At 41.0% G+C, this 15557-nt stretch overlaps 1 protein-coding gene across 2 annotated transcripts; it reads left to right on the top strand.

The window, feature by feature from the left end:
* The first annotated feature begins 4479 nt into the window (after positions 1–4479).
* Positions 4480–11102, top strand: LOC115664888 (DIS3-like exonuclease 2). 2 transcript variants are annotated; one of them, XM_030586777.2, is made up of 7 exons: positions 4480–5059; positions 5811–6223; positions 6332–6385; positions 6467–6535; positions 7117–9333; positions 10010–10081; positions 10180–11102. In XM_030586777.2, exons 1-7 carry the CDS (start codon positions 4942–4944, stop codon positions 10576–10578), a joined length of 3342 nt encoding a protein of 1113 aa, XP_030442637.1. In that variant the 5' UTR covers positions 4480–4941; the 3' UTR covers positions 10579–11102. The 2 variants fall into 2 exon arrangements, with proteins under 2 accessions (XP_030442637.1, XP_030442632.1); XM_030586772.2 differs by having other exon boundaries at positions 4485–5059; positions 5808–6223.
* The last annotated feature ends 4455 nt before the right edge of the window (positions 11103–15557 follow it).

The raw sequence follows: 15557 nt of genomic DNA, 5'->3' as shown, positions 1-15557 counted from the left end.
AAAAAAAAAAAAAAAAAAAAAAGCAGCCAAATTACACGTGTCTGCCAGCGAGTTGACTTGCAACAGCAACAAAATTAAAACTCGATTAATCAATTTCGCCCTCGATTGTGGTCGCCCGCAAACCAATCGCTTGAGATTCCAAGAGATATTTGGCAAAGGCATGAATTGCGCACGTCGCCATGTTGCTCCTGACCATATTCATAGTCATGCGTATTTCCCAAGTCCTCCACATACAATGCACCGTCGTGGCCTCACGTTTCGGGTCCATATAAAAACATAAACTGCAAACCCCAAAAAGGAAAAAAGAAAAAAAAAAGGTTAGAGCGACTTGCGTGTCATTGAATTTAAAAGTCGGCAATCATTCGGGGGATTTCTGCAATGCGGGCGCCTACAGTGGTTGACCCAATGATCCAACCACTTTTGATCCATACCGCCCAATCGCACGGTCAGGCTTATGCGGCGAAAAATATTTAAATTATTTGGACGAGTTGAATTTTGCAAGTTGCGAAATGATCGTGTCATTAAATTATGAGATTCGAAATATATGTTATCCTCGAGTGATGGCTTGTTCGTGGATCATAAAAGAAGAAAATGTAATTATAATGAAGATTCAGACCTTATTATTAACAAGATAATCATAGGCTTATCGTGAGGGGTTGTAATGCACTTTTGACTAGGGTTACGCTTGCTAAGCCCCACTCGATGAATTCAAACGAGCAATCCCCTTCTCTCCAGGAGAAACGCTTCTACTGCCAACACGAGATTGAAGACGGGAGGAGCTAACGAATTCGCGATGATTCGCTGATTTTTGAGATGAGTCTAGTCTGGATGAAATTACGATATAATGTAATGCATACAAAAACATGTTGGTCATGTCCGTCGCTACATCGGGTTTTGAGTAGTCCGCGAGTTTAAGATATGCTACTAGACTCGGCGATTAACAAGAGGTTGATCAATAATTACTACAAACAGCTTTGACTTGCTTCACAAGACACGCATGAGAAGAAATTGGGCAAGAACGAATTTTATGCATCGATATTTGTATGAACCGCGCGAAAATGATATCATGTAAGTATTCACGAGAAACCTTGAGAGATCTTTTCATGCCAAGTGTTTTGCAATGTTGGACTAGGCTTGTCTTTTCATTGCCATCTTGAAGAGGCAAAAGGGTTTTTCCAAGGCGATCTCCTAGAATCATTTATACCAACCACATATCATAAGGCTACTCCCTCACGATTTGCTGAAAGATTGTTACCAATCAGTAGTCTCGAGTCAAACTTTAAAAAGGGATTTACTAGAGAAGTTATTTTCTCTATTTGATTTTGAGTAGAATCGTATCATTGTAGAATGTAATTTTTTTATATTATATTATAGGGGCGTGAGCATAGAGACTGGACTACTTGGAGGCTTGTGGAATGTAACGCAAATCTTATAAAATTGATTAAACCGATATATTTGGACCCGTGCATATGGCCTGAACCAAGAAATGTAAAATCAATTACTTCTCTTTGGCAAACGAATGTAAATATATGGATGGCTTGCCAACCGCCTTACCAAGTCAACTGATTCCCTTTGACTTTTGAGCATCTTTTTCTTGAATGGAACCAAATATATTCGGGACGGGAAAAGACCACTTGATTTTTTATGGCCCTTTCCAAATGCAAAGTGTGAAACTGCCAAGTGAAGAAATGGTTGAAGTGGCTCATTCATATAGCTGTTTGACCTTCTTTTCTTTTCTTTCTTTTCGGCCATGGGAGGACATCTAGGCCAGGCAAAATTGCCGAACTTTTCTTGTGACTTTGATCAATCAGGCTATACCCAAATGCAAGGGTCGCTCTTCAATTGTCAAGCCACCATCTTGGAACACTTCTTCCTCTTCGTTTTTTCAAATTTGAACAGCCCGAAGGCTTGATCCCCTTGGGTCCCATGCAACTTGCAAAGGTACGAAAATTTTCGCACGACTTGCTTGTTTGAAGATTGCCCTCCGCTTTTTTACTGTGTGCTCACGGAAAATCATAAGATGAGAGTATCGACGTAATCAAGAAAAATGATTTTTGTAGATTTGAAATCGACATGAATAAAAGAAAAAGAATCTCTCGCCTTTGTAGCGTGTTCAACAAAACCATAGCAGTTTGGAATGATGGGGTACGACAGTGAATCCATGGCTCTGGATTTGATGCGATGAACATGAACTGCCAGCTCTTTAATCACGAGGAAGACGACCAAGAAAGATTAAGCTACTCAACATCGTGAGTTTGCCGAATTATTGGCTGAGGAGGAGATTCTATTCCGCCAATATATCTGGTCAAAAATAGCCCATTGGGCCGTAAAATGGGCTTTATCCGTGGCGGATTTTCTTTGCTCAAATGGCACGAGCCCCTTTTGCTCTATACCCGTTGTCTCTTATTTAAGAAAGAGATAAGTGCACTGGGAGTTTTAAAATTAGTTGCGAAAATATAATTGAGTCCTAAAAATTTTAAAAAGTACAATCAAATCCTACAACTTATCACGAAAGTGCAATCGAATTCTAAAATTTTCAAAAAGTGCAATCAACGGAAAAATTTAATTTGACCAATTGAACAAGTTTTGGGACTTAGCTGCACTTTTTGAAATTTTTAGGATACAGTTGCACTTCCGTGACAAGTTTTATGACTTAATTGCATTTTTTGAAAGTTTTAGGGTTCAATTACACTTTCATGATAAGTTTTTATGACTTCCAATGCACTTATGCATTTAAGAAATTAGCGAGATCTTTTTCATGCATGAAGAAGATCAAACAAGAATTCGCGATTGAAAAGGACCGATGTTAGTCATTCATGCTCTCGCAACATTGACAAATTTTGAATTTTTGTCATTCCAAGATTCGCGATTTCGCTTGCCCGTTTTTTTTTCATTGATCCTTCGAATGATCATTGATGACAAAGCAATTCTAATACATGGAGCGTGCAATTTGAGATTCTGGGAAAAGGGCGTGAAGAGACGGGAAAAGAAAAGAACAAAGTAGGGAAGAAGTAAACGAGAATCTTTGCATATGTTAATTTAGAGAGAACTCATAAAAGACTTTATTCTATACGTGCCGACTGAAACTAGAGTTTGTGCAATTTGTTTTAATGATGATAAAACTAGAATGGAGAAGTTGCGCTTTATAAGAACCAACATGAAAATGGACCAATTTGGCACTAACAAGTAGAGATGGCAAAATGGGTCAAGCACTCATACTTTAATTCATATTCAATTTTACAGGTCATAAATGGGTTGTCTTTAGTTCGGGCCAACATCGTCGTTTTCGGTTTGCGATCTCTATATCTCTCTCTATCTCTCTCTCTCTCAATGGGGCGCAGGTGGGGTCGAGGGGATCAATTGAGTGGGACTCAACCAATACACGATGAATTGAGTATGGTGTCCTTATAGTACTTGTTCAGATGCGCCCTTGATTTTTAAAAATATATGAAACATTTTTAAAAAAGTAAAGAGATCGGGTCTGGATGGGGTCCAATCGGGCCTAAACGAAGGGATCTACTTTGCTGCCCACCCTTATTCTCGCTCGCGGGAAACTAAACAAAGGTCGCTATGTCCATGGTTTAACTCCACTTGTAATGTTCATTTTCACTTCTCCATTCTAAGTAAGTAAACAATGCGCTCGTAAAGGGCTAATTTCAAAAAACGAGCATAAATTTTGTCTTAAAAAATAATTCTGGCCCGAACTTTTTTTCGTCTCAATAAGCGAGTCCTAAATTTGACCTCCCGTGATTTGAAATTTTCAAAATTATTCGGAACAGATTTGAGATTTGAGTAAAAGTTTGTGATTTTTTTACGGAACAAAAAAAAAGTTCGACCCAGAATTGTCGGTCAAGGTAAAGTTGATACTTTTTATTGGAATTAGTCCCACGTGCGGTAATGAATCGATGCCTTGCTCGACGTTATGGGCAGGTCCGAAGACCAATCTCTCGATACCCGACCCGGCCCGCCAACGAATCAGATGGGGTCTTCTTCCCTCACGTGACCGGCGGCCACAAAAGCTTCCCCACACCACCACCAACAACAACACTTTCCTTTGTTTTTTTCCCCCCAGTCCCCACCACTCACCACCCACCCTCCTCCCTCGCGCACTATTCACCAACGGCGCACGCAATCCACCGCCACCCATCCATCCATCCCGCAAGCGTCCAGAGCACGCGCGACACGTGTCGCCCCCAACCCCTCCCCCTCCCCCCACCACTCCCTTAGTCCCCAAGGAAAATTAATAAATCGAAAACGAAAAATTAAAAAAAAAGAGGAAGGAAAAAAGGAAAAAGGAAAAGGGGGAAAGAGGGAAAAAGAAGGTGAAGGAGAAGGAAGAGGGGGTGGGGTGGGGTGGGGGGAGGGGAAGACAAAGGAATCAAACAGTCGGCGCTCATGTCTTCGCCGACCATTCATCACGTCCCTTTCCCCTCTCTCTCTCTCTCCATCTCCGCGGCACCATATAAACCCTAATCCTCTCGTGCTCTGTCCGGTTCTGGTTATTTAGTGGTTCCTTCCTCTGTTCCTTTTTTTTTTTTTTGCTGCCGTTCCTCTTGAATTTTTGTCGGAGGAGGATTGATTTCTTTCCTTTCTTTCTTTCTCTCTTTGTTTTTTTCTTTTGTTCGGTTTGGTTTCTCGCCGTTTCGTTTTCCTGCTGCCGGTCTCGGATCGTCTTCCGTTTTTGATATTTTTTCCCACGAATCGGAAGATGTCTGGGTTCTCTAGTTCCTCGTTTTCCCCCGATCTAATTCCCTAAGTAGCTTGCTTGCTTGCTTGCTTTCTTTTTCATCTACTTCTGATTTATCGAATCTTTGCTCTTCCTTTTGCTCGCTTCGATCTCCGCGGCTGAATTCGCCGGCCTTCGCGTGCGTGTCTCGGTTCCCCCTGGTTGGTTTTTTTTTTTTTTTTCGGGGAGGGGGAGGGGGGTTTGGCGGGGGAATTATGAAGGCTGCTAGCGTGGAGCAGACGGTGGTGGAGAGGGTCGAGGATGGGGATAAGAAGGAGAAGAAGACCCGGCGCCGTCCGAGCCGCCGCTCTAAACAGAGCAACTCGAATTCCGGTACGCCCTTCTCCGATTCACAAAAGCGAAAGGGAGAGCCGCGAGCCGGGCTCCTCGGGTCGATGCTTGCTTTTGTTTTGCTTCCGTGATGGGGGGCGCGTTGTCGTTTTTATCTGCTTGAGTTTCTGGGTTCGAGGTTTGGGTTGAGTTGAGCTTGACGTCGTGGAGAGATAAATAAAGCTCGTCGCCTGCTGAGCCGCGGGGTTGCTTTGTTTAGCTGGGTTAGATGTAAGAACTGGTTTTGCTTGTGAAAATGTTGTCAGGAAGAAGAAAATGGGTTGAGTGGCACCTCGATCGCTGAGGACATGGAGGCCTAGATTTAGTTGTAGGATACAGTTACATGACAAAGAATTTGCTTGCTCTCAAAGCAATCGACTTTGAGTTGGGAGGAAAAGCTCAGGACTGGATATTCCTTTCGGTAAAAAGGGGACTCATATTTTGAGGTTGCAATCGCATGTGCGAGTCGCTGATAGTTCATGTTGACATTCAAGGTTTTTTGGTTAGCATCGTCTGGTGATTTGAGCCGCCAACCAAAGGAGAGAATGGGTTTATTATGTAATGGGAAACTGGAATCAAGAAAGTATATGCATGGTTGTGAATAACCCACTGTTTATCTTTATGGTGCTTGTCGACATCGCAGTTTGCAGATCTTTCTCTTGCTTCTATTTTCTCTCTTGATGATAACATTTGTTGTTTGCTTTTAGCTTTTAGCTCAGAATTATGATTTTACTATGTGTTTTTTTTGTAGAAGCTGCTTGCAGTTCAGTTAACGAATCTCAAAGCGATGTGGGTTTATCCCTTGCAAAAAAATCTCCCTCTACTGTCAAACATTTGCTATCAAAGTCGCAGGGGTTAGGCACCCATCCCTCAGTTGAGCAGGAGTCAGCAAAAGCATCGCATGTCTCATTCAATTCCATGCCGACAATGCATATAAACGACGGAGCAGATCAAGAACAATTGCAGGGGGTTGCAAACTTTCGTTCACTTGCATCTAACACTGGAGGAAGAACATTCTCCGATTCCTTTCCTGACCCAGTTGCATGTGGAGGGTCATCCGAGACATCTTCTAGTAAGGATTCGTGTACTTATCGGACTTTGAGCTGTGATCAGAGTAAGTCTTTGCCTTCGCATTGGTCTGTGGAGGTTGTTAATGACGCTCTAGAGGTTAGTAGCTAACAAGTCATTGAAAGTAAACCGAACATGTTCTGAATCTTCATATAATAACGGTTCCAGATATTTCTGTTTTAACGGTTTTTTGCCTTTTACTTCCAGAAAGGCGATGTCTTCAGGGCATTGTTTCGTGTCAATGCTCACAATAGACTAGAGGTTTGTTGGCTTTTCAATGCGCACATTGACCTCTTTGTACTTTTGAATGTACATAATTTTACCCCTGGTTTGTGGTTGTAGGCCTACTGCAAGATTGACGGAGTGCAGACAGATATTCTTATAAATGGCGTTGCTGTGCAGAATAGAGCTGTAAGTTAACATTGCTCGTGAGCTGTGAGTTTTAATCTGACTGAATGAGTATCTCATGGCATCTCCTTCATTGCTTAGTTTAGTTGGAAATTTTTCTAGCTTACCGCCAGATGACTCGTTCATACTGTTAGCATTGGTGTTTTATTTGATATATCATAGTTGCTTGGAGAATTATGTGCCTTAAACCTGTGCAATTTTGGCAGAAGCTGGGAATCTGATTCTGTTTAGTTGTTCCTAGTTCATACATGAGTTCTGCTGTCTCACAAATGATGGTGGCAACCTGTACTTGTGTTTGCAGAATCTTGTTAAGGAAGGAAGGAGAGGAGTTATGATAATTTTCAGCATAACAAACCTGTTCAAACTCCATCTCATGTTTAAGATACTGCGATTTAATACGAAAATAATGGGTCTGCTCATGCTCTCATTTATAGCTATATCGCCTTTTTCCAATTTGCAAATTTGATTGGTTGAAAATAATTTCTCATGTGAAAGATGCTTAGTATTGTTGATTTATTTGGTTTGTAAGTATGTCAGTTTGGAGTGTGACTTATGTGATCATTGTTAATGTGTCCCTAATGTAGGTGGAAGGTGACGTAGTGGCGATTAAGATCGATCCCTTAACATGCTGGACCAGGATGAAAGGGTCACATGGGTCTCCCAACAGCTCTGCTATGACAGAAGATGGTAATGTCTTTCAGGAGATCAATGAGATTTCTGGGGATTCTTGCAAAGGCGGACAACAGTTAGAGATTTATTCCGAGCTTGATTATACCGGAAATCCTATAGTCTCTGGGAACGATCACGGGGACCTCACTACTTCTGCAAAATCTGGTCAGTCAAAATTGATTGGTCAAGAAAGTAATCATAGTAATGGATATCACCCCTCCTCTTCATATCATCTCGAGGGAGGGTCTTCTAGCTGGCAGAATGAACCTGAGGATGCAATAGGGAAGATCTCTTTTTTGATCAGTTCTCACCCATCAAAGAGGCCGACCGGAAGGGTTGTGTCCATCATTGAAAGGTCATCACGTCGAGACACTGTTGTTGGTTTCCTTAATGTGAAACAATGGCTCACTTTTAAGGAAGGATCCGGAAAGATCATTAAAAGAAATAAGAATTCATCATTTTTTTCGGAGCATGAATTCATTCAGTTAACACCAACAGATGCAAGATTTCCGAAGATGATGGTCCTGGCAAAAGATTTGCCTGAAGGCATCAGAAAAAGATTGAACGATTTTGTCACTGCAATGGAAATGGAACTGGTTGCTGCTAGAATTGTGGATTGGTACGAAGAGAGTCCCTTTCCATATGCTCGTGTCCTGCATGTCTTTGGACGTGGAGGCGAAATGCAGCCAAATATTGATGCCATCTTGTTTCAGAATTCAATCAATTGTTCTGAGTTCTCTCCTGAATCGATTTCTTGTCTTCCTTGTGTCCCTTGGAATGTGCCGCCAATGGAATTCCGACGTAGAAAAGATTTGAGAAAAAAATGCATATTTACAATCGATCCTTCTACTGCCACTGATCTTGATGATGCCCTCTCCATTGACATATTATCAACGGGCACGTATAGAGTAGGCGTCCACATTGCTGACGTGTCATATTTTGTACAACCTGACACAACCTTGGATTCAGAAGCTCAAAGTCGGTCAACAACTGTCCACATGTTGCAACGTAAGATATCAATGTTACCACCTTTGCTTTCTGAAAATTTAGGTTCACTAAATCCTGGAGTTGATAGACTTGCATTTTCAATTTTCTGGGATATCAGCAGTTCCGGGAATGTTATTGATCGTTGGATTGGTCGTACTGTGATACGCTCTTGTTGTAAGCTCTCATATGAACAAGCTCAAGACATTATTGATGGAATTGTCGATCTAGGGACTGTTTGTGCTTCAGAGAATGGCCTCCCAGAAATGCATGGCAATTTTGAGTGGTCTGATGTAATTACATCCATAAAAAATCTTAATGATCTTTCCAGGATCTTGAAGGAGAATAGGCTTAAAGATGGGGGTTTAGTGCTCGAGAACTCTAAAATTTTGTATTCATTAGATGAGGATGGAATTCCATATGAGAGTATGCTTTGTCAACGGAAAGACTCAAATTTCCTTGTTGAAGAGTTTATGCTTTTGGCAAACAGGACTGCCGCTGAGGTCATAGCTAGAGCTTTTCCTGATACTGCATTATTGCGGAGGCATCCTGAACCAAATATGCGCAAGCTACGGGAGTTTGAAGCTTTTTGTTCGAAACATGGTTTAGCATTGGATACTTCTTCTTCTGGTCAGTTTGGGAAGTCATTGGAGCAAATCAGGGAAACCCTCAAGGATGATTCTGTGCTGTTTGATATTCTTATTTCTTATGCTACGAAGCCGATGCAAGTTGCAACTTACTTTTGTACCGGTGATTTGAAAAACAATGAAGATGATTGGGGTCATTATGCGCTCGCTCTTCCTCTTTATACTCACTTTACATCTCCATTACGCCGGTATCCTGATATTGTAGTACATCGCATGCTTGCTGCTGCTATAGAAGCTGAAGAGATGTACCTGAAAAACAGTGCTAGGAACCAGGGAGATGTAGTGACCAGGTGTTTTACAGGCATTTCTTTTGATAATGAGGCCACTGGTTCTAGGGAGGGCTGCGAAGCATTATCTGCTGCAGCTTTGAAGTATGGAGTTCCTTGCAGAGAACTTCTGTCAGATGTGGCTGCTTATTGTAATGAGAGAAAGCTTGCGAGCAGGCGTGTCAAGGATGCCATTGATAAACTATATATGTGGGTTCTTTTAAAGAAAAAGCAGGTGTGTCCTACTTCCTACTTTCGCTGACACTTCTGCTAAATAATTGTGGTATGTGCTCTAGAAATGATTGCTCTCCAAGGAGGGAAATAGATTTTGTGATGGTAAGGGTTGGATGTCTTTTAAAGACGAGGTCATAGTGTTCTTTTTTGGTCGTTTATGCTTATGTGAAAAACATTATCTTTGTTCTTGGGCTCACTTAACTTGGTGTACGGATAAATGTGATGACTTTGATGGTCCATCTTACTAGAATTGTCAGTGGCGATGCAGCAGCTGCTATTACTTTCCCTAGTGATTTAGAAGTTAGTGTGTATTTTCAGTGTTCTACCTCGCCATTCTTGTCTTGTTTGTTTATTTCATGACTGAAACTTATACGTCTTAGGTCGTTTGTGGTATCTCCTCCTTAATTCCAGATTTTAATTTTTTTTTTTGTTTTGGTTAGGACGCATTGCAAAATTGAGATGATCTCATTGAATAACACTGTTTACCTTGTCATTATAGTTTAGTCATTAATTATCATTCTTGCCCCTGTATTGCATGGAATCCTCTGGTGATTCGCAAAACGTAAGGGCCTTATGCCATTAGCTGCCTTTTTTAAGCCTGAGTTTGTATTGTTGAGGAATTGAGCGATGCTTTTTTCTCTGTTGAGGAATTTAGTGATGATGTTCTTTATCTGCAGGTATTAATAACAGAAGCCAGAGTATTAGGCTTGGGTCCCAGATTTATGTCCCTCTATATTCCAACATTGGCGGTGAGTAGTGTTTTTTGTAGGATTTGACATTCTACAGTTGAGAATGCCTTTTCTTTTCTTTTTCTATTTGTAATTTTTCTCACCTTGGTGGTCTGCAGATTGAAAGGAGAATATACTACGATGAAGTTGAAGGTCTGTGTGTTGAATGGCTTGAGACCACATCTACGTTAGTGCTTAGTCTATTTGCTTATAAGTCCTCAGTTAGAAGAGGTTCCTTAAATAAGTTTAGGGCACTTGAAGATGCTGCACTAGTCGTGAGTTCATATGACCAAGAAGTGGACCTCGGTGGGTCTGCTGTGGGTGCGTCTAGTGCCACAGAAGTTAAGAATTTGGACATTTCGCGACTAAGCTCACAAAGTTCTGAAGTCGATCCAATGGTTTTTCCAATGACAGTGCGACATCTCTCCACCATACCTGTTGCGCTTCATGCGGTGGGTGGGGATGTTGGACCTATTGACATTGGTGTGAGGCTGTATATGAGTACCTATTTGAGGTGAAATGGCGCTGGTTGCAATGCTTCTGAAGAAACTCAAAGCAGATGAATAATAGCAGGGCTTGGTTGGACTGGGGAAGTTTATTGTATAGATGAAGTAGTAGAGGAGTGGTTATAGGCTTTAAGAGAAGTTACTAAAGTTGGGATGTTTATTGAACTTGGTTATGTTGACTAGTGTCATGAGAGGTGCATGTATAGGTCGATATGGCTTTTGGCTTTAGTGGCTGTTTTTTAACAGAAGCTGCTTTGCTGGAACGGCCGTATTTTTGTAGGCCAGTTCCTGACCTGGACTATGGCTCCAAGCATCATTCTCTGACTCGGAAGTTCTGGAGCCGGTTTCGAGCTGCACGGGGAAGTAGACTTTACCCAGGCTGCAACCCAGGAAATTTTTGGACTTAGGGTGGCCGCCTCTGCTTGTTCCGGTTTCAAAGTGTTCTTTAAATGTTTACATTTTGTGGTCGGTTGTCTGCTTGATGTCGAATGGCAGCACATTCCGATGAATAACATGTTTTTTTTCTTTTTATGCAAGACGAGATACAATCTGGGCATGTGTTTCTGAATTTTTTGGTTTGTCCGAGATAATCTCATTTGGTTTTTGTGCTTGAAACTTTTTGCATTTCCAGAAGAGGGCAATTTTTCCTTCTTTTACTTGAAGCACGAGTTTGACGGTACTAAGAACGAACCTACCAAAACGGTGGAGATTATGCAGAAGGTTGAGATCGTTGCTCTCGCTGCTGCAAATGACATCCTAAACTGACGTTTCATGGCTTGGAGTACTTTAATTGAAAGAGATTGGGGATCAAAAACTTTTAGGGTTCCTATAGTGTAGAGGGCAAAGTGCAGTCTCCATTAATTTGAGCGACAACTAGATCTGTTAAATAGGTGAATTGGGCCAGGTTTGGATTTGGGTTGGGCCAGGTTTGGATTTGGGTTGGGTCATAAATGGTATGACCTAAATTGACTCATTATCCCAATTATGATCCATTTGTTCGTAATGCAAAGCTATTGACCTATATTTGACCGGATCTATATTGCTAAAATACTTTTATATTTAAACTAATACAGGAAAATCCATACCCAAACTTAAGTGAGAGTGTTGAGCGAACGAGTGCGAGATCGAGTGAAAAGAGAGTAATAAAAGTTGGTTCTGTCTAAGTAAATTGTAAATTCATGTAGGATTCATTTATGACCCACTTAACACGCATATATGTTTAAACCCATTTATAATTCATTTATTAAATATAACTAACTCATATAATAATTAAGCACATCATATGTGGGTCAATAAATGAGTTTATGATTCATTTTAATAGGTCTAGCAACAACCGAAGATGTCAATAGTTCGGGCTTTGGCAACATGTTACACTGAAGCGTCGGATATGAATTCGACACCTGAAAGGGATAAGATCAAACACATAGGATACTCCGTACATTGCCTCCTGTAATTTCTAAAGTAAAGTGAGTGAATTTGTTGCAAGATACCTTCACAGAAAACCTATTACAACTGAAAAATCATCTGGAAATGGGATATATAGTCTTAAAAAATACTTATTTTTACGATTTCATTTTTTCGGCAAAAGAGTAGTAACTTCTTGTTGGTTGACCGGTTTGTTTGGCGTATAGGAACAGCTCGATGTGGTCTCCCTACCGAGGAGCACTTTTGATTAGGGGTGAGCGGTTCCAGATTCCTTACAGGTTTCACATGGAACCTGGAACCTACTCTCGGGTACAGGTTCCTCATTTTTTGGAACTTAAAACCTACCTGTCGGAAGTTGGAACCTGAAACTTACCCTGTCATAGGTTTCAAGGTACGTTTCAGGATCTAACGGGTTTTTTTTTTTTTTTTAATTTCATCAAAACGAAAAATGAACGCCACAATACTGAATAAACTTGTCATTCATAAAAAAGAATACGAAAGACTAGTTTTCCTTACATTACGGTCAAATAAATATAACTAAAATAAAAATTCATTGCGTGAATCGATATTAGGGGTGAGCAGTTCTATGTTTCGTATAGGTTCCACCCATGATAGTAGATTCCTCATTTTTTAGAACTTGGAACCTACCCTATCAAGGTTCAAGAGTCGATTCCAGAGTCTACTCAGGTTTCACCTGTATTATTAATTGAACAATTGTAGTGAATTATCACCTTTAATGGCCACCACTTACTGCTATGATCAACTAACCACAATTTATATTTAGACACACGAAAAATATAAAACATTAACAAGTCATAAAATGAAATATCGGGCAAGTGGTTCTAGATTATATACTTATCATCTAACGCTATGAAAAACAGCAGAATCACGCGAAGATATAAACTAAGAAAAAACTCAAAAAACTTGTTTAGGTTCCAGGTTTCAGGTTACAGGTTACAGGTTTCACCTATCTATAATCTGGAACCTATTCGTCGAAACAGGTTCTCCAATTTTTGGAACCTGGAACCTATCCTGCATACCTTGGAACCTAGAACCTATAGGTTCCCACTGATCGGGTTCTCGGGTTTAAGGGTAGAACCTGAAACCATGCTCACCCCTACTTTTGACGGTTGTAGTTCTACGGTTTGGGCCCTTGACTGTAAAAATATGAAATGTTCAGGTCCTTAAGTACAAAATGACCAAAGTACTGGGGCCTTCTAACTACTTGCAAAAACAATAGGGATGGGGAGGCACACATCGAAGAGTGACTTGATAGAGTTATATACAATGTGGAGTGGAGAGTAATGTACCCAAATGCACAAGTTCTTGCCCTTCCTGCGGTCGGCTCAGATCATAGTCCCCTATTGCTTTCATTATCAGCAACAACCATAAAAAGGAAGAGGGAATTCAAGTTTGAAGCATACTGGCTAGAAGATGAAAAATGTAAAAGAGTTGTTCAGTCAATGTGGAGCATACCAGGATTGGAAAATGAGAAACTCCTGAGAAAATTACAAAGAGTATCAAAAGCTTTAACGAAATGGAGCAAAGAGAAGTTCTCAAATGCGAAACGCCAAATTGAATATCTGAAAAGGGAGCTACAGAAGATCACGAATGCTCCAATTGTGCACTACAATAGAGAGAGGGTGAAGTTCTTGAACCAGCAAATAGATAAACTCGGGAAACAAGAGGAAATATTTTGGGGAATGAGATCAAGGATAAGTGGGTTGCAATGGGGAGACAAAAACACCAAGTTTTTCCATGCAACCACAGTACAAAGAAGACAAAGAAACAAGATCTCCATGCTAAAATTAACGGATGAGGAATGGTGTCGAGATCCAAAGCAACTACAGGACATGACGGAGCAGTTCTTTAAGTCTTTATACACCACCGAGGGCCCAAGAAACTTTCACCCAGTACTAGAACAGTGTCCTAGCTTAGTGGAGGATCAAATGAATTGCAGTCTACTGAGAAATGTATCAATGGAGGAGGTAAAGGAAGCAACTTTCTAGTTGGGAGCAAAGAAAGCACCGGGACCAGATAGTTTAAATGGGCTATTCTATCAACAACATTGGGACATCATCAAACACGATGTATTCACTATGGTGAGAACTTTCTTTGAATCTGGCCATCTTGACCCGAACCTGAACAAAACCCATATTGTTCTGATTCCTAAGAAGCCTAACCCAGAAACACTAGACCAGTTCAGGCCCATTAGCTTATGCAATTTCGGCTACAAAATTATCTCCAAGGTCTTGGCAAATCGCCTAAAACCTTGGCTTCGTAATATGATAGCGGAGGAGCAAAGCGCTTTTGTTAGCGGCAAACAAATACAAGATAATATCCTAGTTGTTTAGGAAGTCCTACATCAACTAAGAATCAGGAAGAGGAAAAGGAAATTTCAAGCCATCCTCAAGTTGGACATGAAAAAAGCCTATGATCGGGTTGAGTGGGACTTCCTTGAGGCATGCATGATTAAGATGGGTTTCAGTGCAAGATGGGTTTCATGGATTATGCAATGTGTCACTACAACCTCCCTTAGTGTCAAGTTTAACGGAGAACCACTTCCTTTCTTTGCGCCATCGAGAGGTCTTCGGCAAGGAGACCCTCTATCCCCTTACTTATTCATAATTGTTGCAAACGCACTCTCCTCACTCATGAAGAAAGTTGTGGATGATGAGAGTGTTAGAGGAATTAGGCTCAACAGGTTTTGTCCGACACTTTCCCATCTACTTTTTGCAGACGATTCTATTTTCTTTGTGGATGGAAAGGTTAGTGAATGCCAGAACTTATCCTCTATTCTACATCAGTACTGCTTCGCAATAGGTCAGGCAATCAACCTCAACAAAGCGGGAGTTTTTTTCAGTTCAGGATGCCCGCATCAATTGAGAAGGAATATGGCCCAAGAATTGCGAGTTCCGGAGATTGACAAAACGGGGAAGTACCTAGGAATCCCCTCCGATTGGGGTCAAACAAAAAAAACAGATGTTCGCATGGATTTTGGCGAGAGTAAACATGAAGTTGGAAGGGTGGAAAGAAAGTTTTATCTCCAAAGTGGGTAAAGAAATCTTGATAAAAGCAGTCGTACAGGCTTTACCACAATATGCGATGTCCATTTTCAAAATCCCAGTGTCCATTTGCAAGGCCATAGAGAGGAAGATAGCTTTATTCTGGTGGAAAACACATGCATCAAAAGTCGGCCTTCATTGGAGAAGATGGGAGATACTGAAGCAAAAGAAAGATAAAGGAGGTTTGGGCTTCAAAGACCTCGTCACGTTTAACAAAGCAATGCTAGGAAAACAAGCTTGGAGAGTCTCTCAAACTTCAAGTACATTATGGTGCAAAGTTCTAAAAGGATGTTACTTTTCAAACATCGATTCTGGCATGCAGTTAAGGGTTCTCATCCATCGTGGGGCTGGCAGAGCCTTCTTATGAGAAGAGATGCCATTTCGAAGGAGGTGAGATGGAAAGTGAGTAACGGGCAACATATTAGAATCAGGGAAGATAGATGGCGAGAGGGGCGAATTAGGAGGACCAAAAAACCAACATGAACCCAACATGGTAGCAGA

Source organism: Syzygium oleosum, unplaced genomic scaffold (assembly GCF_021117445.2).
Source record: "Syzygium oleosum isolate NSW1041296 unplaced genomic scaffold, Sole_v2.1 Sole_v2.02, whole genome shotgun sequence".
Lineage (NCBI taxonomy): Eukaryota > Viridiplantae > Streptophyta > Magnoliopsida > Myrtales > Myrtaceae > Syzygium > Syzygium oleosum.
Note: the sequence above shows the minus strand (reverse complement) of the source record. Positions and strands in the feature narration are given on the sequence as shown.